The sequence below is a fragment of the Epithele typhae genome, assembly GCF_022376455.1.
Source record: "Epithele typhae strain CBS 203.58 chromosome Unknown BXZ73scaffold_90, whole genome shotgun sequence".
NCBI classification, from domain to species: Eukaryota; Fungi; Basidiomycota; class Agaricomycetes; order Polyporales; family Epitheliaceae; genus Epithele; species Epithele typhae.
This window is the reverse complement of record NW_025954281.1, coordinates 99432-123565: the sequence shown is the minus strand read 5'-3', so window position 1 is coordinate 123565 and position 24134 is coordinate 99432. Positions and strand designations below refer to the sequence as shown.

Genomic DNA, 24134 nt, shown 5'->3' with positions numbered 1-24134 from the left:
ATTCAAATAGATTGCGCACTGCGACATTGCTGTAACTTCGCGGTCTTTGCTGCACACCGTGGGTATCGACGACAGAAAGGAGTATATTATGCAGACGTAGAGTTGAGATGCTGTAAGTGTAAGGTCGCCAAAGGGGGCAGTGAGCCACAGTCCGTCGACCAGACGTGCGCACGAGACTCGGGTCCAAGGCCGAGTTCGCCGTGGACGAACGAGGGAGTGATGGTAGGGGGGTAGGAGTGGGGCCAGTCTGCACAGTCGAAAGAGAATATGGAAAGTCCTTGCACACCATGAGAGATCGTGAATCGAGGCCGTGGCCGTGACATCAGCATCTGACGGAAGGTAGGTAAGGGTCTACGCGAACATCGCTACCGCAGACAGGACGCCGATCACAGTCGCGAAGAGCGACATGGACAAGGCATCGGTCACGGCAACTGCGCCGAGTTGTTGGCGGAGCTCGTGCCGTTCGTCGACGAGGTCGGCTTCGCGGTGCCTGTAGACTTGCTCCCCGTCGCAGTGCCGGTGCTGGTGCCGGAAACACCAGAGCTGCCACCCGAGCTTGCAGAGACGGCGTCAGTGAAGAGCGCGGCGGAGGTGAACGTCTGGCAGTTGCTCGACGCGGCACTGGTGGCGGTGTAAGGGATGGAGGTGATCGCGCCGAGCGATTCGGGGGCTGCGAGTAGGACTGGGTGGCGCCCGCGGAGTCGGTGTAGACACCGGGAATGGGGAAGGATCCGGAGTCGCAGACTTCGAAGAGGCCGTCCGGAGTTCCACCGCCCATGGTGTACTTGCTGGGGCAGTTGAAGGAAAGACCGATGCGGTCAAGAGTGTGCTGGCACTTGCCATCCGGGTTGGTGCCGTTGTCGGCGCACCACTTGAAGCAGAATTGGTTGCTGCCGATGAATCTGGGAAAGTTAGTCTCTGGCCAAAACGTGATGCGCAAAGGAAACTGACTCGGTCCAGTGACGGGTCTGGTAAGCTGACCATCAGGGGAGAAGGTGGTGGAGTACAAGAGACCGCCATGGGGTTACCACGCTACAGAAAGACGTGGTTGTTTAACAACCAGTTGACGTGAAATCAAAGCAACGACGTACGCCATCCTGTCCTCCGGAGTCGAGCTCGCCACCGAAGTCACCGTCGACCATGTTGAGCTTGGTCTGGTCGATGTTGCCGGTCATCATGTAGGCGTCGCCATCGAAGAGGATCTGCATGCCCTTGATGGCCCGTCAGGGATGATACGAGTGCCGTGGCCTTTCTTGGTGCACCAGGCGACGACGTCACCCTCGGCATCGGCAATCTGGGAGACCTTGGCAGGGCCCAGAGACAAAAGTCTGGAGTAGTTGAAGTGAGAGTGGGATTCGGGGGGAAGAAGAAGGGGAACGAACCCATGATGGAGTTCTGGACGATGGTCTGGCAGAGGGAGTCCTGGTTCTCGGTGGTAGAGTTACAGATGTTGTAGCCGGACTGGTAACCGCGGTGTAGATGTCATGGCCGTTGAAGTCGAAAACTTGGTAGGGGGCGTCGGAGGGGCGAGGGTAGACGAGGTCTACGAGGGGCGTGGGCGCGAAGCCGACGGTGGAGGACTGCGCGGCGGCGGCGCCGGCAAGGAGGGCAACAGAAAGAGCGACGGTGGCCATGGCCAGGAGAGCGTGGGCGAAGGAGACGGGGCGGGGCGAGGGAATTGGTCGGGGCTGACGCGGATGGAGCAGGCTATATACCACCCCGAAATTAGACAAGCGACGGCTCGGCTCTCTCCGGCGCCGCGACGAAGCGAGATACGTCAAGAATAGACCCCCCCGGCGCCTCCCCCGCGGCTCCCGCTCGTGGTCGCCTCCCCGCTCGGACGTCCTCCAGCTTGGACGCCTTCCGGGCTGCTCAGAGCCCCCGCGCGCACTCGACGGCTGCTTCGCCGCTGGGGACGACGGCCGGACATGAGGGCGACGAGGGTGGACCCCCGTTCCTAGGCGCAGGCACCGCCGCTACCCGTCGTGCATTAAAAGCTCGCGTCGACAGCCGTAAAAATACCCGTTCCGCGCCCACCCGCCGCGTCCCTCGCGAGTGCATGCGCACCTGCGTCTCGACGTCGACGTTCCCCGGGGCAGCCTCCATGTTCACCGAGCTTTCTGTTTCCCTCCTCCCAGAGCCGCCCGTCGCCATGCACGCGGGATATTGTTCTCCACCGGACGTCGCGATCGGTGCATGTACGTACGTGTCGTCGGCTCGCCTGCTCGCGCCGCCTCGCCACTCGATGCCAGAACTTGGAACATTCTTGCGGCGAGCCTGCGACGTTTGCTCCTTCAATCCTTCACCAACACATCACGCAGAGCCTGCCATGTTGATATGTACGGTGGGGTATCATAACCCGTTGCGCGCGCCCTGCAGGCAACGTTAGCCGATCACCGATCCCACTGCCGTCGCTCCACAACACTGGGCGACGGTAACCAAATTCACGCTGTGGCTTCACCTCGTTGAATCCTGGGCAGTATCCTGTTTGTGACCTCCACTGTGCCTTTTGGCTCCCGCACACGTTCGCATATGCCAACACCTCCCAATTTAGCACAACGCCCGCAGAATACTGACGGGCGCGTGACCTTGTGGTACAAAACTGGAGTACATCAACATGGCCACAGCTGCTCCATTTGCACAGGACACATCACCCCACAACAGACCTCTTCAAATACCGCACACCACGCGAAATCGGTACTCAGGCCTCAGGCCCAGCGCCCCGCCTGAGTCGAACCGGACCGACCACGTCCTCGCGCAGCGTGACCGCACTTCCTGATAACTGGCAGTCCTCACTCTGGTCATGCCACGCCGCGCCGCGCGGAAGGCAGCTCCAGCGACACCTGGGAGCGTCGCCCAGATGTCAGAACATGTATACACGTATCAGAAGAACGCGCGCGCCCAGCCTTCTCCACCTCCGCCCCAGCGCCTTCTCCACCCTCTCCCGGTACACCTTCAGGATCACCAGCCCGTACTCCATCACGCCCTCCTTCGGCCCCTGCGCGCTCGCTACGTCGCACAGCCTCTCGAGGAACCGCGCTGCCGCGGCGCTGAGCCCGCGCGGGCCCGCCGCGCTGCCGTCCTCGCCGCGTCCTTGTCCCCGCCGCCACCGTCGCCATCGAACGCGGACGCGGACGGTCGCCGGTCCAGCGCCGCCCGCAACGACCCGTCCACCAGCGGGAACGCACCTCGCGCTCGCCTCCACACCCCGGCGAGCGTGTCGCACACCGCGCGCGGCGGACGCGGAGCACCAGCGGCGGCGCCACGCCAGGCCCTCCACCGCCTGCTCGCAGCCCTTGACGAACGACAGCAGGCTCATGTACACCCCCGCCGAGCCGTCTCCATCTCGGGCACGTACAGCGCCCGGATGTTGTTCGCGCTCGCGATCAGGGTGCGGGCGGACGACTGCGCCTCGCGGTGCCAGTCGCGTTCGGCCGCGAAGAAGAAGAAGCGGAGGGGCGCCGACGGCATATGGTGGGCCCAGGTTGAGCGCGGGTGCGACTCGAGCTTGTGCAGGCCGTGGTTGTGGGCCGCGCGGAGGTAGTGCTCGGTCGGTATAGAGGATTGGTTGGAGAGGACGGGTAGTACCACCTGAGAAGGAAGCTCGTGACATGGACGGATTCCGGAAAGATGTGGACGGGAAGCTTTGGCCGGTCGACATCGTCGTCCGACGACTCTTGTCCGACAGGCGCGCTCGGCGAGCCATCTCCCATGTTGTAGAGTACTGTGAGAAGAGCAGTCAGGTGTTGAAAGGGCAAGCATTGACAGCACAACGCGTGCTGTGAAGTGATCTTGCTTTCGGCCGTTCGACAGCAACGGGACCAACACCTACAGTATCATCGCTGTTCAAGCCATGTTCTTTCATCTCTGCCATTTCCGTCGTCATCTTCTACATCCTCCAACTCTAACCTGCAACTCCCATAGATCTTGGATTACCGGGACAGGGATGTGAATGAGTGAAAGTCGCCGATGTATTGTCGACATTGTACACAACCGTTCATGGTCATGGTAGCGGAAGCGGGGGAGGAAGTCGCAGTGAGGGGAAAAGGAGCGAGTTTAATTCGCCTGGGCTCCGCAAGCGCCTGTCTGCCCTTGTAGCTGCCGCGCCACAACGGTTCAACAGTCTAGTAGTCGCTACTTTCATCTGGACCATGACGCGACTCGTGACCGTGCAGCTAGGTTCGTTCGCCATAATATCCATCGAACCGTCGCAAATACAGGCTCGGCAGGCACTGGGCGGGGTCCACGTTCGAACCAGACAGTGCCAGTGTGGTCGTCGGCTTCGACTGGCCTATGCACCGTCCCAATACTTCCCTGTCCTCCTCAGTCGGCCCTCAGGTTGGGCAGGCCATCTTTTTTTGCTCTGGCAGTCGACTATCTCTAAACCAGTGTAAAATACAAAGCCACTCACTCTCTTTGCTTGCTCAATACAATCTTGTCTTCCATGCCGATGCTTGTGCTTCAAGTTCAACCTCAACACCATATGCTCACTGCCTGCAATTTTCTGTAGAAACCCGGGCTCTGAGAAGACAGAGGACTTGTGTGCTAGCAATGCTCAGCGTGTCTGAGCAGGGTCCTACACCTGGTATGACCACTCACTTTGAGATCTCATCTCATCTCTTCCCAGTCCTCGACATTGTGCCCGGGCTTGGTCACGCAAGCTTTCTCGATTGCCTCAGTACCACAGCCCTGGCCGCGGCGCCCGGTCCCGCCCCTCATCCCACATATCCCGATCCGTTCGATCCGCGCTCTCGATAGCATTCTTGCTCCAGTCTCCTTGGGTGCGCACGTAAAGATACGACCCATACGCCTCTACGACCCTTCATCTCCACCCAACGCCCACCACGTTCACATGAACGCGAACCCGGATAGCACCGCCGCGGCCCACGCCAGCACCGCAGCACCCACCGCTCCTCCTCCACCTCCTCCCACCGCGCCCCCCGTCGCCTTGTGCGTAGTCGCGGGCCCAGCCGCCGTCCCCGTCCCCACCGTCGCAGTGCCGATGAACGCATCCCACGCCGCAACCGTCGCGCTCGCGAATGTCACCGTGCCCGTCGGCGTCACGCTCCCGACCTCGATCCCAGCCTGGCCGCGAACCGCGTACGCGCCGAGCGCTGCGTCCTCCCCGCCCACCGCGGCGCCGTCCGCGGACGTGACGAGCCCGGTCGTGTTCGCGCCGAGCACGAACTCGCGGAGGAAGACGCGCGCGGCGGCGGGCGCGCCCTGGGGGACGAGGTGGCCCGCGTGGAGGAAGAGGACGTACGTCCAGTTGCGCTCCTGGTGGACGACGCCGGCGAGCGCGCCGCCGTCGTCGTATCACGGCGTCGATGGCCGCCGCGTGAAACCCTGGGTGCCGCCGAACGTCGTGTTCTGCAGACGGGTCAGCACGTGGACTCCGCAGCGAGCGCGAGGGGCGACTGTGGCATCTGCGCGGACGTAGGGTGCCAGAGAGGCGTCATGGAGATGCTGTCGTGCGCGCACAATTCCCGAGGTGTGCGGAGAAGGGAAGCAAAGAGCCTTGCCGCAACCTTCGACGGCGCCGTCGCCCGACCGTCGCGTCATGACCGCGGCCCATCTCGCTGGGAAGCCCAACGCCTCTCGAGACCCGCCCAGTACCCATCTTGGGCATCGACGATCCGATCCCAGTAGAATCACGGCACCGCATAAACTCAGAGCCCGAGCACATACCTGAATGACGACTGGAAAATGCGTGACGTCAGGCCCTCCGTTTCTCGCGCGAGCGTGGGATGGAACACGCACCTTCAGTCCCGCGGTGCGCGACGAGCGAGTCGTCGTTGCCCGAGTACAGCACGACTTGGATGCCCTGCGCGCTCGCGTTCGTCGCGAGGTCCGTCAGGAACACCATCGGTCTGCGCGGTCAAGTCAGCACGCCGCCCTTCGCTCGTCTGGGCGGTACTCACTCAGGACCTGGGTAAGAAAACACAGTCGGCTTCATACATATGCCGACGTGAGAAGAGCACTCACTGGGGTCTTCGCCGCGTTCGGGGTCGCCGAGGAAGGGGTAGAAGATCGAGGACCGCCAGTTCTTGCTCGTCGGCGCATGTACGGCAGCGCGCGCTTGAGGGTCTGCACGTCCACCTTCTGTCAGCAGGCACATCCAGTCTCCACTGAGGCAGCGCACCATTGAAGAACGCCGAGCCGTCGAGGGGGAACTCGGGGTTGAGCCCGTCCTCAATCCGGTAGACCTGCACGTCCGCCACGCATCAGCGCACACCCCATCAATGACCTCGAGCACGTACGTCAAACCCTTGTTCTGCATCTGCAAAGCCAACCAGCAAGTCAGCACCCGCACACGTATAAAACACAGATCGAATCGCGCACCCCACGGCATCGAGAAGTTGAGCGCGTAGTCGACCATTTCGTCCCACACATCGCACCCGTACCACGGGTCGATCACACCCTGCGGCCCCTCCGCGACGGGTCCGCGCGCTTCGCCCTCGCTTTCACGTTCGCCCAAGCGTCCTTCGCCAGGGTCTCCACCGCGGATTTGGAGAACTTGCGCTGCAAGCCTTGGAGCCCCGACGCGCCCGACGGTACTTGGACCTGCGCGCGGCTGGGGCGTCCGGAGTTTGGTTGATGAGCGTCGGGAAGTGTCCGCCGGTCTGGGGGTAGGTGAGGTTGAGGTCTAGCCCGCAGAGGTGGAACTGCTCAGCGAAGAACTCGTACGCGCCAGGGTCGTAGTTGATCAGCTGTGGATAGGTCTGGATGATTTGCAGCTGGCGCGGAATGAGCGAGTGCGAACTGGCAAGTGCGAGCGGTACGCACTGTGGGGACCTCATTGAAGACGATGCCGGAGCCGACCGTCCCGTCGCCGATAACAAACTTGGCGATCTTGACAGGAGGGTTCGGCGTCTGGAAGTACGCCTTCATGATGTATGGCTATATCCGAACACCGGTACATATCAGCGGCTCTAGCGTGCGAACCACTGCAAAACGCACGATGTACGTTCCGGCGTAGCTCTCGCCTGTCAAGTGCAGGGGGCGTGTCGCCAAGCTCGGGAACACCTTCACGAGGTTGGAAAGGAAGCCCATCTGTGACCACCATAACGTCAGGATGTCATGGTTTTGACTGATAACAAGCTCACGAAGTCAGTCCCCATCTGGTCTTCGTCGGCAACTGTCAAGCCGGGTGCATCAGCATGGCCTCGTATGCCAACTGAAAGAAGCTTGTACGCACCGTATCCATCAGAGTCAGTTGTCGACCAGCCGACTCCGCTGCGCCGGAGGAAGTTCAACACGAATCCGAGCCTGGTAAGTGGCAGCGTGCGAACAGACTCACACAGGCTGATCGACCCAGACGTAGTCCGCGAGCTGGTCCCAGCTGAAGTTGTTCTTGGATGGCTTTTGGTTCTGGTCCAAGTGAATCGGGCCGTTCTGTCGCAATGTTAGTCCAGTCTTGGTCTGATAGTCAGAAGGGTAGCTGCTAACCTCGTACGCAAGCCCAAGCATACTCGATGACCCCGGCCTGGTCATCGCCCCGGCACAATCAGCAATCATATCAAACACCGCAGCTCGCGTGTGAGCAGACCGTACGTCCGCTGCCGCCCAAATGCTCACCCGCCGTTGAGCCAGATCCCCCAAGGTTCGTTTGCGCGATCGCCCGCAGAGGCCGTCAACGAGCCGTTTTCGCGCTCGAACGCCCAAAAGAAGAGCGTGTTGTTCAGGTGCCCCGCACGATCCACGCCGACGTTGCCCGCGAAGCTGCGCGGGAGCGCAAAGTTCACCCCAGGCAGAGGTTCAGTGACCTCAAAGTCTAAAAATTGCCAGACAGGTGAGCTTCAACACGGTGAGACACGTATTGGACTGGACGTACACGTCTGCCATGCCGGACTGAAGTCGCCCGAAGGCTTGCCGGGGTAGTCGTGTGGGAAGCTGCTCGGGGTATCCATTGGAGAGATTACCGCGAGGGCGCCTGCAAAAAGGCTTGCGAACAGCAGGCCCCGCATCGCAGTCAGTCGTACGAGCAAGTTACCTTCGAGTGGGCCGCTGCATATCGGAAGAGATAGTGGGCTTTATATAAAGCGAGAGTGACGCCCGCACCACGTGGTACCGTATGATGTGACTGCTGAGCGCTGAGCGGGAGGTGGCATTCGAATTGCTGCGGCGAAGAGCGTGCATACAGGATGAAGCTTGAAGGTGGGAGTGATCGGCCGTGTCGGGGTAGGAAGTCTGCAGCGGCCCGAGATCGTGGTGCACAATCCGGTACAAAGACCCGGGTATGTGTACTGCGGTGCCGCCGAGGTGCTTACAACGTGTGGAGAAGACCTCTTGCAGCGCCTCGCAGAGCTTGTCACTATGGTGTAATCCTGTAAAGTCTAGTCGGCCTAGTGACGCCACGAGTATTGCCTCGAAGCACCCACATAAAAGAGCATATACCAGGAACGAAGAATTGTGCTGTTGGTCCTAATAAGCGTACTGCCATCCCGCGAACAAGACTCACCTACATCGAGTGTAGTGTGCTTGATGTACATGCGAACATAAGGCCTGAGAAACCTGAAGAAGCACGTCGGGTTGCCGTACGCCCCTGCTTCTCCGCGCACGCACGCACGCGCGTCGCCCCTTGATCTGGCGAGAGTACGTGGACGAACGGCGGCACGAGACTGCACAACAGGTCCAGAAAAATCTGAAAAGCACATTCGAAGCAAGTACGACAAGGTGGAATACAGACAGATACAATACAACTCCAGAGCTAGAGAAGCAGCGCACTTATTTCCGGACGGCGAGGACGGTCCTGCCGTAATACGCGCCCGCTACGGCGGACGTAACGGTGAGCATGGCGGGTACGGGGCCCTTCATCGCGCGCGGGGCGGAAGAGAGGAAGAGGAGAGCAGATGCACCTGGGAACGCGTAGGGCGGGAAGTGGGGGCACGGTTGGCGAAAGGCACGCGGAACAGGGCGGGACGAGACTTACCGAGAGCGGTCTCGAGACCGTTGGCTGTGCCCTTGCGAATGCAGTCCGCGCTGTAGAGGTAGAGCGCGCCGACACTGGGGGCCCAGAGGTCAGAAAAACGGACCATGAAGACCAGAGCATGCTACTCACCCCACGCCTGCGACGAGAGAGGGGATGCTACGCGTGCGAGCAAAGCCTGTGAGGCCCCCCACAATGCAGAGGGTGCCCATGACGTATGCGGGGTAAGCAGACTGGCCGGGCAATCAGCTCTGGTACACAGAACACAACGAAGCGCACAGCACAAGCTCACCATGGCGAGTGCTGGCGACGTGGGCAGGAGGGATCGAAGGTGGTGGTGAGAGAGAGGGCACGCGTGCTGGTGAGCAACGCAGCCTTCCCCCACACAGACGCCGGTGATCGCGCTGCGTCCGAAACGGCGCGATTTTTCACACAGCGTCGCTCATCGACCGCCGCAAGATCTTACCCCTCAATATCGCATGTCCGACCGCGTCCTGCCGCAGAAGAACGAAGAATACGGAAGCAAGGAATATTGGTGAGAGCGCCAGTGTTCGCACTTCTAAGCACTCGAGCAGACGAGAGTTCCAGGGACCAGCGGTACAACTTGTGAGGACCGCTCTTCTTCAGCTTATTCACCATGTCCGCGACGCTCACTGCCTTCCCGCCTTCCCCGCCAGAGAGTCAGAAGAGCAGTCGTTCGACTGGTTCAAATCATACGCCGATGTCGCAGATCTCTTGCGTGAGATCGTCCCGGTCAAGTCCTCGAGGATATTGATGCTCGGATGCGGCAACTCGACCCTTTCGCAAGACGTCAGTGATCAACTGAGATCGTATATTTGCAGCGATTTCTCAACGGAGTTGGCACATAGATGTATGAGGATGGCTTCAAGAACATCGTGAACACAGACGTACGTTGCTGGTATTATATATCTACATTTTCAAGCTCAAGTGTCCTCCCAGTACTCAAGAGTGCTGATTGAAAAGATGCGCCATAAGCATGCTTACGCACCTGAGATGGAGTGTACGACATCGTAAAACTCCTCCTTCGTCAAGATACTCATCAGACGTCGCAGGGCATGAGATGGACATCCGGGACCTCAAATTCGAGACAGATACTTTCGATGTCGCAATAGACAAGGGTACATAAGTCCCTGACCCTGTCTGACAGATTCACTGATAAGGCCACCGTCTAGGTACTATGGATGCCATGATGACCGCGAAAGCAGACGTTTGGGTATGAATGCGTCTTCCTCACCAGTGCCTCTGTCCGAACAACAGCTTCATCTAGGACCCCCCAGAAGAAGTGGTGCAGAATTGTAATCGCGAAGTGGACGAAGTCCTACGGTACGACACGATCCGCCCTCCTTCCCGACTTCACCTGTGACGATTCAATCCTTCAGAGTCCTCAAGAAAGGTGGTGTCTTCATCTACCTCACCTTCGGCCAGCCCCACTTCCGCAAGCGCTACCTTGAGCGCCCCGAAACGACGCTTGAGATCCGCAAGATAGGCGAAGCCTTTCATTACTACCTGTACATAGTGCGAACATGACCGTGAAAGGACGAAAGCATGTCTACTACTGTCGTTCCGAGAGAGCACCTGCATGTGGTGACTCCCCGGTCAAGAGCCAGACGATGTCTGTCTTGGTCACCATCCCCACGAGCTTTCCTTCTTGAGAGAATAAGATGTGGCGCAGGTTCTATCGAAATAATAAATACGGGTTCGAGGAAGAGGAAGAGGATGTAGAAACCCACCATCTTCTGGAACATATCGACGACAAGTTCGAGGGGCACATCCTTCCTCAGCTGCAGGACTGCCTCCTCGAGCAGCCACGACAGGTTCACCATCGCGCCGTCTTCGCTCTCGCCGGACCCCGGCGGAACAAATGTGCACAGACGCTCCACGTTCGGGTCCTCCGCAATCAGATCTCTGAAAGACCACCATAAGCCTCAGTCCACCCAACACGCATCAAACCAACTCACCGACGCACGCCCGGACCTTCTCCCTCGTGACGAGCCCCAGCAGTATCTCCCCCTGCCCGACGACAGGGAACGCCCTGAACCGCCCCCTCGCCACAACCTCCGCGAGCTCGCGTACCGCGCACCGATCGCGGACGCACGCGAGGTCGCGCGCGGGCTTCATCACGCGCGCCGCGGTTTCGCCCGCGTCGCGGAACGCGCGTGACGCGGACAGCCACGGGTACTGTCGGAGCGCGATCCACGCGGCGTAGATGCCGTCGCGCCCGAGGGCGTCCCCGACCCACTTTGCGAGCATGACGGAGATCATGATCGGCAGGACGTGCGAGAGCGCGCCGGTGAGCTCGAAGAGGATCACGACGAGCGAGACTGTTGTTATGAGGGGATGCAGGGTTAGGGTTGGAAAACATTGCGGGCGAAAAGAGGCGTACTTGTCATGCGAGTGACACCGCCGAGCGCGGCGGACGCGCCGATGACGGCGTAAAAACCGGGGGAGATGCAGCGGACGGTGGGATCGGGTGGCAGGAGGAGAATATCCAGGCTTCAGGGTAGGCACGATACAGGCCTTGTGTGATGAGACCCACGGCACGCCCAAGGCATGCTCCAATGGTAATTGTGGGGAGGAATATACCGGCAGGGATCTATATGAGAACGTCAGGGCAGTGATCTGGATGAGACAACAGGGGTGACATACCATCATCCCGAATGTCCACGCAGTAAAGCCGACCTTGACGATAGCGGTCAGCACCAACAGGAAAACATTCGCTCCAAGCGCTGTGGGGCTGTAGCGACGAGGTTATTGAACACAAATCCCGTATCAGCAAAGCAGAGACTGACTTGCACAAGCCGTGATAGTCGGTCTTGGTGGTATCACATTCTTGGAAAAGATTGGCGACAAGCTCCGATGACTGGACGCGGAGGAAGACCACAGGGTAGCTGACCGCCGCAGTTATCGCGGTGAAGCCACTACTTCGATGATAGGATGGTCGTTGAGGATGCTGTTGCGCCTATAGACTGCAGCAGCAGTATTCAACTTGATGAGAAGCGATCCGATTAGACCCTGTGGGAAGAGAGTGATAGCTGAGTCCAAAGGAGAAACAGACAGAACTTCCAACACACCCCGACAACAGAGAGGAAAACCCAGGGAATCTAGTCGTGGTCGTCAGCAGCATCACGTGGAGTACAAGAAGCATATAAGTACCAGCTCGAAACCGCGCCAAGTGCTCCCGGTCTCCGACACCTGGAACAGCACCAACTTGGAAGTCCCAAAGGGGTCCACGTATTGCAGCGACACGGCTGCAATGACGGAAGTCACGAATCCGCGCCACATTGCATCGCTGTCGTTCGCGAAGGTATCGAGTTCTTCCAGACCGAAGAGCACTCCGCCAAGGGGGCTTCCGAAAGCGACAGACACTCCAGATGCTGCCGCTGCGGCGAGCAGTTTCCGTTTCCGTGCTGTGAGGATGTCAATACAATTATTCGAGAGGAGGCGATAAAAACGGACCTTCGGTTTGTCGGCCTTGACGGAGAATGCGGGACATGAGGAACGACCAGCAGCATGCGACGTGGACGAGGGGTCCTTCTTTGCCCAGAGATAGTCCCGACGCTACCGCAAGCGCGAGGCCAAGTGCCTTAATGAGGAGGACCCATGGGCCCAAGAAGGCGTCGAAGACGTAGCCGCTGAGGATCTTTTGAAGGTCAGGAGGGAATCATGTCAGCGATATGGACCGACAGAACTCACGGCTTTGATTTCGGGAACTGTACGCGTCGTTCAAGGCTATCAACCATGCCAACGAAGAACAGGGACCTGCACGTACGTACTTCCTGTGTGAAACGCGCTGCACAGGCGAGGTAAGCAAGGGCACATGCTTTGAATAACGACAGTACCCACTATGGAGCATAGCTCAACACAAGGAACGCGGAGGCTCCGGCAAACGCGATCTATAGGAAGGAGGGCGTGAACGCAAGCCAAGGATTTCCGTGAAAGCTAGACGCACCGAAAGAGCGATATATACCACAGCATGAAGGAGTGACTGCCCAAAGATCGAGCTAACATGGAGGTACTCGCTCCACGTCTGCCATTCCCGACAGATCTCTCCAGCTAGGTGTATTGGCATGAGCATGCACACATGGACGACCGAATGGGCACTCACGATCCAGTCCACTACAACACGCGACTTGGTTGTAGAAAAACCCGTACGAACACCTTCCTTCTCGCAGGTCCCCCAACCTAGGTGTCCAATTCCGACACGTCTGGCTCGTCCCTCGACCTCAAAGAAAATGAAGCACTCACCATCGCACCAGGACGTCCAGCCACGCACCCATGATCCCAATCCCCACGCCCGTGAGCACCACAACGAGCCACATCCCCGCCGAGTCGAGCACCATCCCGGTGAGGCCCAGCAGCCCGCGCCGGGAGCGGATGACGAGCTTCCGCTCGCGCTCCGCCGCCTCCTCGCGGAACCAGTCGATCGTGCTGCCCTCGTCGTACGCGACCTGCTTCTCGAGCGCGCGCGCGGAGAGGTGGTGGGGCCACGCTCCGTCGGGGCGTACTCGTACGCCTCGGCAGCACGGAGGTCGTCCGCATGCGGCTCGGGCTTGAACCACGGCAGCTGGCTTGAGGAGCCGTTGCTGTGCGGCGAGTGTTGGTCAACGTCTAGGAGGGTAGAGGCGACGTACATCTCCATGGGGTGGTTTGGCGGCTGATGTTTGTGCAGAAGCAGCGCCGCTTAGGTTGTGGAAGACGGAGAAGTAAGGTGGAAGTGGTTCGCGAGGAAGAGCTCGCGGACGTGTCTGGAGCAAGTGCGGGAATCCGAGATTCCCGGACTACCTCCCATAGGCGTCAGTTACAGTAGGCGGCACATCCAGGCTTCATGAGTACATCAAGATTACTTGTGGAATAATAAAAGACCTCGCTACCAGTGACTAGTGATACATCGAGAAGACGTCAAGTTCTACAGGGCAGACACTGCCAGACAGGGATGTAAGCGCGTAAAGTACAGTGCGGTAACCAACAGTATCATGAACCTCGTTCAACGAAGTAGCAGAACAGCAAGACGTAACCTGCACGTGTGATCGTGAGAGTCCAAATGGAAACACATGGGCCCATGTCATAAGCACAACAGAACGAGAAGCAGGCACTGACCCTCAGGCCTCAGGTCTCAGACCCAAGCGACAAGGGCGGCCGCAGCCGCACTTAGGATGACCATACCGAAGGACGCCGTCACCAGCCCCGCAGGCTCTTATGCGTCACCTGTCGCGACCCTGCGAGCAGCGTCGCGGTCGCGGTCGCGATGTACCGGTCCCACGCCTCGATCGTCGCGCTCGGGTACACGAACGTCGACGTCGTCGAGATGCTGCCCAAGTAGATCCCGTCTTGGCCCCGCAGCGCGTCGACCGCCAGCGCCGCGACTTCCCCGCCCTCAACTGAGAACCCGTCGGGGCCGGTGGAGGAGAGGAGCAACCCGGTGGTGTTGGATCCGAAGATGTACTCCCGCGCGAGGGTGAGGGCGCGCGAGGGGTTGGTGTAGGGGATGAGGTGGCCCGCGTCCTCGACGAGGATGTATGTCCAATTGCGCTCTTGGTGGACTACGCCGGCGGATAGCCCCGCTTCGTCGTACCAGGGCGTCGCGGGCCGGCGAGTGAAGCCTTGTACGCCGCCGAAGGTAGTGTTTTGTATCACGACTGGAAAACATTGTCAGCGTATACAACTGGCATCGAGGAGGACGATCCCCACTTTCGTAACCACGGTGGGCGATGAGAGCGTCATCGTTCCCCATGTAAAGGACGACTGAAATGTCGTTTTCGGACATGTTGGTCGCGAGCTCAGAGAGGAAGGCCATTGGCTCGACACCTGAGAATGACATTAATGACATGCAAATCACGAAGTGTAAGAGACACATACTAGGGTCCCAGCCGTTGACAGGATCACCAAGAAAGGGTAAGAGATTGATCCTGCCCAGTTCTTGCTTGTGGCGCATGGATAGCTGCGCGAACTGCGTCATCTAAACGTAGTGGGATCAGCACAGTGTGATGGATGCCCCATGACGAGCATGCTTGCCATTGAAGAATTCAGAGCCGTCTATAGGGAACTCAGGCCAAAGACCGTCGGTAATCTGGTACCACTGTACAGACATGATGTCAGTGCGGTTCAGACAGCGAGAGTTGCTGTGTACTCACGTCCCAGCCCTGCTCGTTCGCCGCGTTCCCCACGTTCACTACAACACGGATTATCAGTATGGAACGAGATGCAACTAGTCATCCACTTACTCCACGGTGCAGAGAAGTTCATTGCGTAGTCAACCAGCTCCTCCAGCAAGTAGCATCCATACCATGGATCGAGAGTTCCGTTCGCCCTGTCGCTCAAATCGCGCTTCTCCGCGATCCACTCGCTGGTGCGCCTCTTGAGCCCCTTCGCGTCCGCGACAGTGGCCAGTGTAGCGGCATCCAGTGCGAGGTTTGCCAGCTTTCTGCGACTCGCGCGGCGCGTTTGCGCGAAGTTGGCCCGGTTAAGGTCGGTAGGATCGGTGTACACAAAGGAGGGAAAGAGGCCTCCGGACTGTGGGTAGGTGAGGTTGATGTCATAACCGCATAGGTGTTCTCTAAGAAACGAAGTCAAGCGGATCAGATAAAGACACGAAGCGCGGAAGTATCGGCTTCGTACTGTTCACGGAAGTATTCAAAGACCTCGGTATTGTATGCGATTAGTTGGGGGTACGTTTCAATGATCGTGAGCTGGATAGAATACAAGTCAGCTGGGGGGATTCGTTCCTTCACTGGCGGCTCTTACGACAGGGATCTCTTCAAAAACAACACCAGATCCAATCGTACCGTCCCCGATTGCGAACTTGGAGATCTTCACGGGAGGATTCTCCAGCTGGAAATACGCCTTCATGATATAGGGCTGGAGTAAACGGGGTTAACACGCCACCGCACTAGCATAGGTTTCTGATGCTCACGATGTAAGTCCCTGCGTAGCTTTCCCCCGTCAGATGAAGCGGCCGAGTTGCAAGACTCGGGAAGACTTTGACAAGGTTGGTGAGGAAACCCATCTAAAGACTTTGAATCAGTATATGCATGAATGGAAACTTCATCGGAATACTCACAAAATCGGTTCCAACCTCATCTTCGTCGTGGACTGTGTCAGATTATGTTAGTGACCAACACTCCGTACATATAGTCACAGTCTTACCGTAACCATCAGGCTCTGAGGTCGCCCAACCGACACCTCTGCATATAGCTTGATTAGTAATTTCGTCTTGCTGCGTTCAAACGCAACGACATACACAGGCTGGTCAATCCAGAAGTAGTCCGCGACTTTGTCCCAACTGTAGGTGTTTTCCCAAGGTTTTGAGTCGGCGTCAACGTGAATGGGTCCGTTCTACAAAGCAAACATCAGTTTGGGTGCAATGAAGGGTGAACCCGTGGAATAAACCTCGTAGACCAGGCCAAGCATACTAGACGACCCGGGGCTGCGAGAGTAGGATCATGTCAATGTCGTTCCCTGTGTACGTGAGCTCACAGAAAGACCACGCACCCGCCGTTCAACCAGATGCCCCAGGGCTCGGAGGACCGCTCATCTGCTGCGGCAGTGAGTGATCCGTTCTCACTCTCGAACCCCCAGAAGAAGAGGGTGTTGTTAGGGTGCGCGGCGCGATTGACGCCAATGTTGCCCGCAAAGCTGCGCGGGAGAGTCCAGTTGACGCCCGGAAGAGCGTCTGTGACCGCAAAGTCTGAAGAGGAAAAGTATTACGACGTCAGCGGGATGTTATATGCGCGTCATCTGGGCGAGAGAAGACGCACAGGACTGCCATGCAGGACTGTAGTCGCCTGACGGCTTGCCGGAGTAGTCGTGCGGCCACGAGCTAGGTGTGGCACTAGCAGGAATTGCCGCGTACGCCGCGAGTGGAGCGGAAGCCACAAGGGCTGCAAGGAGGCGGGCGCGCATGGCGAGTGCGGATGCGCGAGAGCCGGGTGGAGAGGGGGCGGCGGCGGTGAGGATGGGGGACGAGTGCGAGGGGTTTTTATACCGACACGGACCGTCGGCGGCTGGACTCGACGAGGGACACGGGTGAATCTGGATCGCTGGCGAAGGTCAGCCCGCGTGCCGGCGGGTTGAGAAGATGGCTAGGTTTGATCTGCCCGAAGGCGAACGGCACGAGGTGACTCGAGGTCCGTTGCAGGAAACGTCGTCGGCTAAGCACCGTCAGCCCAGAGTAGCCACAATAGCTGCTTGTTGCTGTGGCGACAACGGCACCGAGAACGGCCTCCCCGTGCGAGCGGAGGAACTTGGGCACAATTGTGGTCATTGAATGCTGCCAGGACCTGACATTTCCGGCACCTTCTGACAGTAGCATAAGCATACCGCATGCTAAGGCCCAACATCATAGACTGCTCACCGCGAAGTGATTCCCGACGCAGCTTCTGTGGATGGTTGCAGCTCATCGGGTTGCTTAAGCTTGTGGCTTCAACCTTCAGGAAAGAAAAATGGCCAGTCATACAAGGCACGAGGACGGCAGGGCGACGTAAGCGACGAGCTCAGAATATTCGATGTTCTGAACACGCGTTTTCCAAGGACTGACACGCTCGAATGGGCTGGGCAAATTACCTCTTCCCACAGCTATTGTCATGCACCTGAAGGCCTCATGGCCATTCTTCACCGCGACAGACCGACCATTATATCACCGAAGGCGGATAGAATGGCGAAGGATGGGGAATGAGTTTGCGCAGTCATGGCTCCATTGAGAGAAGGCCGGAGGGGGTGGTCATGCTAAACAAAGACACGACCCCGAGATGCAGCAGGACCTCGTATGCGCTCAGCGAAAGGCGAGAACGGCGAGCCGGAGAACTTTGCATCGGGGTGGAAGGAAGAGAGTCGCGTGAGCGCTGACTTCGAAGACGCGTCGGACCTCGGTGGCGTTGAGCGCGTCGCACGAGCCCGGCCGCGGACGTCCACCATCGCCTCTTACCGCGATCATCTCTGCGCCCCTGCGCCCCGCCGCTGTCCAGCATTTCGACGACGCTTTAACAGGGTTGCATACAATGGCGTTCCAAGCCTTCGCCGGCCCGTCAACGTCGCAATTCAGCCACCCCTCCCTTTCGCAGCCCTACTCCACACAGTCCTCGACTTTGCAGCCAACACAGCAGGGCTACCCAATCTTCTATGGACCAGATGTCCCCATACAATCCGCGCCTACTGCCTCGATGTCTGAATTCCTCCTAAACCCACTCGCGCGCCTCCAAACGCTCTCGACCACAGTCTTCCAGTCGCTCGGCCCCCCGCAGTCCCGCCCACCACCCGCGCCCAGTGTATCGGAGCTCCTCGCGGCGGACACGGCGCTCGCTGACGCGATGCAGCGTGCGCGGGCGCACCAAGTGCGGCAACGCCGTATAGAGCGGCTGAAGGACGAGGTCCTCGCGCTCGACCGGAAATGGCGTGAGGCCGTGAACATCCTAGACGAAGGACGGAGAGAGCTCGACGCGATCGTACGAGAGGGTGAAGAGCGAATAAAGGCGATCGAAGAAGCAAAGACGGGTGAGTGGTGCTCTACGTTTGCTCGTGTATTCGCCAGAGCCGGGCGGAGCGGGCACGCAGCTCGACCTTCTTCACGCCGGCGAGCTGCGTGCCCGCACATCCATTCCTCGCCGCGCTGCGGCTGCATGGAAGCTCTGTCGCGAGGTGGCCGCCGCCGCAAGACGAGACAAAAGAGTTGCCTCTGTGCCCGTCCTCCGGTGACAGAACACACCGCAGCTTTACCTACCCCCAAGTGCACTCCGACGTCCGCGGCCATAGAGCGCGCCCTGGCCGTACGTGTACGGACCGTACGCGCGCCGTCCCTCGTTCCTGCCCGGCGCTCGCGCTATTGTCCCGCACAGAAGAGAAGGCCATGCACCCACCTCGCAGGTTCCTGCGCATATGGCTCTCAATCAACCTTTCAGCCTTCCTCTTCCGCGTACCTCGCCCGGCCCGTTGTACGCGCGCTAACACACCGTCCTCGCCAGCCGCGATCCCGTATCCGGAGCTGCTCGCGTATGCGCAGAGCCTCTCCGCGTTCACCTCCGCGCCGCCGAACATGCCCGACCTCGCGCCTGGCCAGCCCCCGCCGCCGCTCTTCTTCCCGCCGTTCCCGAACGAAGAGAAGATGCGCCGCGGGCACATGAACGACGAGGCCCGCTCGGCATCCTCGGCGAGACGCATTCAGTCAAACGTACGTCCTCGCGCCTGAGCAGCGTGACGCTGACGCTGACGCCCTCTTCCTCGCCGCGTCCACTCTGGAACCCTGTTGTGCGTTGCTTGGTTACAATTCCCAGCGCGTCCCGTGTCGCCGCCGCCGCTCGAGCTCGGGACGTACCCCGGCGCGAACCCGTACCGCCCCGACCTGCGGCCCCCGCAGCAGCCGTTCTTTGACCTCGACCTCGACCTCAACCCCGACCTCTGAGCGCAGTCCGATGCCATGACTCCGCGCCATACCACCTCACGGACGCTTAGTGCGTCCGAGATGTCTGTCCCGGCCGCCATCCATGTCGACGCCCATTCGCGGGTTGCTAGTCTTCCAAACCCTCGAATTCCCTCTCGGCGGGCTTCCCGTCAAGACGTCCCCTATCACCGGCACATTATGCGCTCTCACTCCACTCCACACGATGACACCATATTCCAACTCCAGTCCTCACCTCATCGTTTTGGCGGGAGACAGCTAGATAAACCCCGTCCCCTGCGCCCAACGGCTGTCGTTGTTATGCGCCGTCGATTCGTCAGGCCAGATGCGGTCAATGGGGAGGAGCAGTCTGCGGGGTCAGGGTACTATAGCAAGTATACGCGCCAGAGGTCGCCGACCCCTGATGGTATAAATATGTACACAGCTGAATCTATCTCCTCAAGGCGGGTGCGCGTACATGTACGGGAACTGCAGAAACCGAGGTCCACACCCCCGCGCTCGCAGGTGCGGCGGAGGGCAACCGCGACGACAATACCGCCTTCGAACTGAGCTATGTACTGTTGTTCACGACCAGTGCGAGCGCGTTCCGCCAGCAGTCGGGATTAGTGCGAGCGCGCTAGCGACCGCGGTAGTAAGTGCTCGCTTCTGTGCGTCTCGCAATCTCAACCTGAGGCTGCAGTTCCTGCGCAGACGAAGGTCGACCTAAAATCGTGCTGAATTCTGCGCGGACGTACTCGCGTTGGCTCGTGAGCCGCGGAGCGCTCGCGCCGACGCGCGACGCGCACGAGCCCAGTCAATAGCCTACAAGTCGGAGGCGGGAAATAGATGGGTACTATAGAAGGATACAACAAAGTGGGCGTGCTAGATCATATATATGGGATCGATGAGGAAAAGGACAACAACATGAGCAGCGGCAATAATACAGATTCGAGACGAGTGCGTATGAGTGCAGTTACATTGAACTACAGTGATTGAAAGTCTGGGGTGCTCTACGGCTTGTACACAGGGAATGGGATGAGCGGTGGGCTACGTGAAGGGTCTTCTTCGTTCATGAATCGTCTGCGCGTCGAGACGTCAGCGAGAGTTCAAACTTAGGGACAGATAACGTACCGGAATATCTGCATGTTCACGTCCGCCTTAAAACGACGAAGAGGTGGGTATTGTCGTGGGTGTCGACCTCGGCGCACGAGTCGCATAGATCCTTCGGGCAGTACGCGCAGTGGAACCACTCGCCGCGGATGTGCGACATACACCGGTCGCATACGGCGAAAGCGTGTGTGAGCGAGCGGAGGTAGTCTGGGAGGTATAAGCAGGCGGCGAAGTGAAGACGACGCAGAGGTCACCTTTGGGGTCGTTCACATTGATGGCACCGTTTGGAGGACCAGCCGGCTTCTTGTACCTGTGCGAACATAGACTGAGCACACAGAGAGCAGTAAAACTGGAAGACGAGACAAACAATCGCGGCAGAGGGGGCTGCAGGACCAGCGCCCGGTCCACGACGCGTGGCAGCTTGAAGAAAACGTGCCAGGTGTCGTGTAGCGCATACGAGCGCGCTTCGCACCGCTCGCACAAGCTAACTGGCTTTGGGTAAGACGGACAATTCGCGCACTGGTAGCGCACGCCCACGATGGGTTGCGAGCACCCATCGCACGTTACGCCGTGGTCCGGCTCGGGCATATCCTTCCCATCCGGGCGCTGCCCAGTGCCCAGTACCGTGTTCGAGTAAGAGGACCCCTCGGGTTCGAACGAGTTCCGCCGGGGACGTCCGTAAGCCGTCGAGTTGTCGCCATCTTGGGCGCATGCTGCATCGCGATCACGACCCGTCCATAGCCTGATCGCCATCTGACTTGTGTTCTGCAGTTCTGCCGTAGACATCGGGTGTGGGATCTGCGCGAGGGATGTGAGGGGAGGATCGAAAACGGGGGAAACAATCCCACCTTGATCATGATGTGCGATGACACGTGGCCACCGTCTGCGGAGTCAATATTGCCGGGAAGTCCAGCAGCATCGCAATTAGAGCAGATGTCGACATTCTCGCATATCGCGCAGTGGAACCGCGCGCCGACAATTTCTTGCATACAACTGCGAACTTCATCAGACACAGAATCCAAGGATTCAGGGACGAAAACTCACTGAGCACAGTGTACGCCGATGTGAGTCATCGCTAGTCGACATTAGTTAGTTAAAGATGCGATAGTTATGCGATGGCGGCTAACAGGACTTACAAGGCTCTTCCAGGGATGTCGATTGTCGATGTGAAAATTCGGCGACGACTGTGCTTGACGAGTTCGAACTCGACTGCTTGTTCGGTACGGCGAGGAAAGCGTGCGCGGGATGCACCTCGTACACTTGCCTAAGTGGTTTTATACGCGGTATCAGCGTTCCAATGGCTGCGACGTCCGAAGCACACTTACCTGTAGCATGCGCGGCAGAGGTTGAAGTTATCACAAGACGCGCATTTGTATCGATGACTCTTGATAACGGTGTTGCAGGTCGAACAATGACAATTGCCTTGCCCTCCGTGTTCTGCATACCCCGACATCAGCAACAAAATCGCATGCGCAGGCAATTCGGCTGTTGATGAGAACGCCACAGCTGCGCAAGAGACGCACCAATATCTTCCCAGCCATCATGCGTCCAAGTCTTCTCGATGTACGCGTGCCGTAGGAGGCCCTTCTGACTGGGGGCGGTCCGTCTCCATCGGGAAAGAGCGCGTTCAGCGTCCTCGGGTGAAGTACCTGGGCCGGGAGAAGCACCTGGAGCAGCACTGAATTCGAGCGAGTGCTGCACTCCGAACTCCTGGACGCAGGTGGAGCAAGCTCGTACCCCATCCGAGGCGGTTCATACCCAGGAACGGCCAGGGTGTTGATGCTGTTGAGCGTCGTAGGCCGACTCGGCGGTGCAGAATGCGACGGGGAGGGTGGAAGGGGAAGGGGCTTGCGCGGCTTGGTAAGGGGAGGACGGAGGAGGGCATGTTCGGAGATATCGGGATGGTGGTCGGACGAGCCAGAAGAGTGGGAACCAGAGGACTTGCCTGAGTAACCCGAATGTTGGCTGCCGTAGAGAGTGACCGACGACACGGATGCGGCTGCTGACACACGCCACGACGGATGTGGGTGCTGGCCATTGCCGGTCCCGCCGACCTCCATAGCCCGCTCCTTGCCCTTCTCGTCGTCTCCGTTCCAATATGTGTCCATCGGGGATTTGATCTCTCCGCAGGTCGAACAGACGTACTTGATGATATCCAAGGTTACATTGCAGTTGGAACATTTGGTCGGGTCTTCGGGTGGCGCCAGTGGGGGTGTGGGACGCACGAAGGAGAGGACTTCTGGGGGAATGGATGGGTGAATAAAGCCGGGATCCTCTCCGAAGGGATTCTGCTGGGATTGGCGCGACTGACGAGAGGATTGAGTGGATGAACGGTTGAGATATGTGAACTGGGTGGCCTGCATGGAAACCGGACGACTGTCGACCATCTTCTCCAGCGAGTCTGCTACGCTCTCCGCGCCGTTGAACCCAGCGCTGGAGGCTCCCTCGTCGAACCCGAAGTCACGCATGCTTTGGGACGCCGCTGAACCACTGCTTCCTGTGAGAGTATACCGGTAGTTTCCGTGCTGGTTCTGCTCGAGTTCCAGAGACATGTTGTCCTCCAACGAGAAATCGCTGACAGACTGCATATCCCCGCTGAGTACGGATATATGTGCGCTCTGGTCGCGTAACCAGTTCGCCCCGCGCTCGGTCTGAAAAGTCGAGGCCCCGGCCAAGTTCCCTGGTGTGAGACCCGATCGTTCCTCCTCCATCTTGAGCCGCGCGAACACGGAGATTGGGTCATCGGACTGCCGTGCGAGCGAGTCGTCGGACATCATCGACTGCCTCTCTGGAGGATGCTTAGAGCTTGTGGTGCGGGGATGGCTGGAGATAGTGGCCGTTTCCCAGGCTTCTGCAGGGTCGATAAGTGGTTCGCGACTGCGGCCTGCGAGGATGGTCTTCGAGCCTTTCGCCCCATTGTTGCGGAAGACGTCGTACTTGGAGCCAAAGTCTTTGGAGCTCACCGTGATCATATCGTCATCGAGCTCCTTCTTTGCTGAAGACGCAAGTGACAGGGACAACCCACTCCCATTGCGGTTCTTGTACTCTTCCAAGCTGACGAGAGAGCCGGTGTCCGAGAGGCTTATACCATCGTAGTCGACAACTATGTTGACGCGAAGAGTGATCTTGGAGGAACGGAAGCTCCGACCAGAGAGAATGGAGGCAGCCGAGGACAGAGGGGGGTCCTCTGAAGGCGTGGGTTTGAAGTAGTTGATTGCTTCGGTGAGGTCGGTCTCGTTCGTAATGGATATCGTCTCGGAGTCGTCGTCGACGTAGGCAATGAAGAAAGGAGTGGCGTTGAGGCCAAAACACCTCTCCACCTGGACACCGGTTCGCAGCAGATCGAGTCATGGGTAGAACACACACACCTGCTTGCGGAGATTGTCGTATGTGCATAGTCTCGCGGTCGGGTACGTGATCTTCTTGCTGCCGCGCTCCTCGTGGGTGCACTTCACAATGAGCGGCTTCTCTGGGCGCGGTTCGGATCTTCCATAGCTGGATCCGCCGTAGTCTGAACCGGCCACAGACATCCAGATGAGCCTTGGGAGGAGGAGAACAGCGGGTGGCTGCGCGAACTGCGCACTTTCCGATCCGCATATGCTTATGTCAGCCTCCGTCATCCGGATAGCCCGGCCCGCTCACTGACTGAGCGCGCGCCATCATCCATTCTCTACACTGCGCTCTTGCCTCCGAAGTCGTCTCACAACT

At 59.0% G+C, this 24134-nt stretch overlaps 9 protein-coding genes across 9 annotated transcripts; 2 read left to right on the top strand and 7 right to left on the bottom strand.

The window, feature by feature from the left end:
• Positions 1 to 422: 422 nt before the first annotated feature.
• On the bottom strand, positions 423 to 1634 carry BXZ73DRAFT_92896 (uncharacterized protein; the record flags this gene model as incomplete). The annotated part of the gene is made up of 8 exons (XM_048026520.1): positions 423 to 621; positions 684 to 902; positions 952 to 976; positions 1008 to 1032; positions 1092 to 1211; positions 1279 to 1328; positions 1383 to 1428; positions 1470 to 1634. 8 exons carry the CDS (start codon positions 1632 to 1634, stop codon positions 423 to 425), a joined length of 849 nt encoding a protein of 282 aa, XP_047872435.1.
• A 1067-nt stretch (positions 1635 to 2701) lies between these two features.
• Positions 2702 to 3874, bottom strand: BXZ73DRAFT_81791 (uncharacterized protein; the record flags this gene model as incomplete). Its single annotated transcript, XM_048023574.1, has 6 exons — positions 2702 to 2843; positions 2916 to 3093; positions 3189 to 3295; positions 3359 to 3591; positions 3612 to 3724; positions 3829 to 3874. 6 exons carry the CDS (start codon positions 3872 to 3874, stop codon positions 2702 to 2704), a joined length of 819 nt encoding a protein of 272 aa, XP_047872434.1.
• A 974-nt stretch (positions 3875 to 4848) lies between these two features.
• On the bottom strand, positions 4849 to 7910 carry BXZ73DRAFT_106775 (alpha/beta-hydrolase; the record flags this gene model as incomplete). Its single annotated transcript, XM_048016719.1, has 17 exons — positions 4849 to 5277; positions 5689 to 5699; positions 5761 to 5870; positions 5922 to 5928; positions 5986 to 6087; positions 6143 to 6206; positions 6261 to 6280; positions 6343 to 6495; positions 6554 to 6737; positions 6787 to 6900; positions 6961 to 7053; positions 7107 to 7138; positions 7199 to 7236; positions 7301 to 7395; positions 7450 to 7486; positions 7579 to 7774; positions 7835 to 7910. The coding sequence occupies 17 exons, from the start codon at positions 7908 to 7910 to the stop codon at positions 4849 to 4851; spliced, it is 1761 nt and encodes a 586-aa protein (XP_047872433.1).
• An 817-nt stretch (positions 7911 to 8727) lies between these two features.
• On the bottom strand, positions 8728 to 9165 carry BXZ73DRAFT_55226 (transmembrane proteins 14C-domain-containing protein; the record flags this gene model as incomplete). The annotated part of the gene is made up of 3 exons (XM_048021304.1): positions 8728 to 8858; positions 8933 to 9006; positions 9062 to 9165. Coding segments are annotated over 3 exons (309 nt in total), but the record flags the coding sequence as incomplete, so codon positions are not given.
• A 243-nt stretch (positions 9166 to 9408) lies between these two features.
• On the top strand, positions 9409 to 10477 carry BXZ73DRAFT_55204 (S-adenosyl-L-methionine-dependent methyltransferase; the record flags this gene model as incomplete). The annotated part of the gene is made up of 9 exons (XM_048021302.1): positions 9409 to 9464; positions 9518 to 9535; positions 9607 to 9739; positions 9799 to 9837; positions 9890 to 9950; positions 10003 to 10068; positions 10123 to 10163; positions 10218 to 10273; positions 10330 to 10477. 9 exons carry the CDS (start codon positions 9409 to 9411, stop codon positions 10475 to 10477), a joined length of 618 nt encoding a protein of 205 aa, XP_047872431.1.
• Positions 10478 to 10502: 25 nt separating this feature from the next.
• BXZ73DRAFT_92894 (chloride channel) lies at positions 10503 to 13589 on the bottom strand (the record flags this gene model as incomplete). The annotated part of the gene is made up of 16 exons (XM_048026519.1): positions 10503 to 10625; positions 10681 to 10853; positions 10909 to 11271; positions 11334 to 11443; positions 11464 to 11543; positions 11597 to 11684; positions 11740 to 11810; positions 11873 to 11962; positions 12022 to 12051; positions 12104 to 12357; positions 12407 to 12590; positions 12900 to 13003; positions 13056 to 13132; positions 13196 to 13454; positions 13475 to 13533; positions 13582 to 13589. The coding sequence occupies 16 exons, from the start codon at positions 13587 to 13589 to the stop codon at positions 10503 to 10505; spliced, it is 2073 nt and encodes a 690-aa protein (XP_047872430.1).
• Positions 13590 to 14125: 536 nt separating this feature from the next.
• BXZ73DRAFT_106771 (alpha/beta-hydrolase) lies at positions 14126 to 16849 on the bottom strand (the record flags this gene model as incomplete). Its single annotated transcript, XM_048016718.1, has 14 exons — positions 14126 to 14586; positions 14639 to 14755; positions 14807 to 14906; positions 15082 to 15119; positions 15172 to 15503; positions 15566 to 15636; positions 15692 to 15805; positions 15861 to 15953; positions 16008 to 16039; positions 16094 to 16131; positions 16188 to 16282; positions 16337 to 16373; positions 16439 to 16634; positions 16705 to 16849. The coding sequence occupies 14 exons, from the start codon at positions 16847 to 16849 to the stop codon at positions 14126 to 14128; spliced, it is 1869 nt and encodes a 622-aa protein (XP_047872429.1).
• Positions 16850 to 18105: 1256 nt separating this feature from the next.
• BXZ73DRAFT_92893 (vitamin-D-receptor interacting mediator subunit 4-domain-containing protein) lies at positions 18106 to 19340 on the top strand (the record flags this gene model as incomplete). The annotated part of the gene is made up of 3 exons (XM_048026518.1): positions 18106 to 18436; positions 18904 to 19113; positions 19213 to 19340. 3 exons carry the CDS (start codon positions 18106 to 18108, stop codon positions 19338 to 19340), a joined length of 669 nt encoding a protein of 222 aa, XP_047872428.1.
• A 986-nt stretch (positions 19341 to 20326) lies between these two features.
• BXZ73DRAFT_106769 (uncharacterized protein) lies at positions 20327 to 23956 on the bottom strand (the record flags this gene model as incomplete). Its single annotated transcript, XM_048016717.1, has 12 exons — positions 20327 to 20396; positions 20448 to 20473; positions 20515 to 20633; positions 20681 to 20736; positions 20794 to 21224; positions 21275 to 21419; positions 21471 to 21501; positions 21563 to 21690; positions 21752 to 21863; positions 21950 to 22136; positions 22193 to 23746; positions 23795 to 23956. The coding sequence occupies 12 exons, from the start codon at positions 23954 to 23956 to the stop codon at positions 20327 to 20329; spliced, it is 3021 nt and encodes a 1006-aa protein (XP_047872427.1).
• Positions 23957 to 24134: the final 178 nt, after the last annotated feature.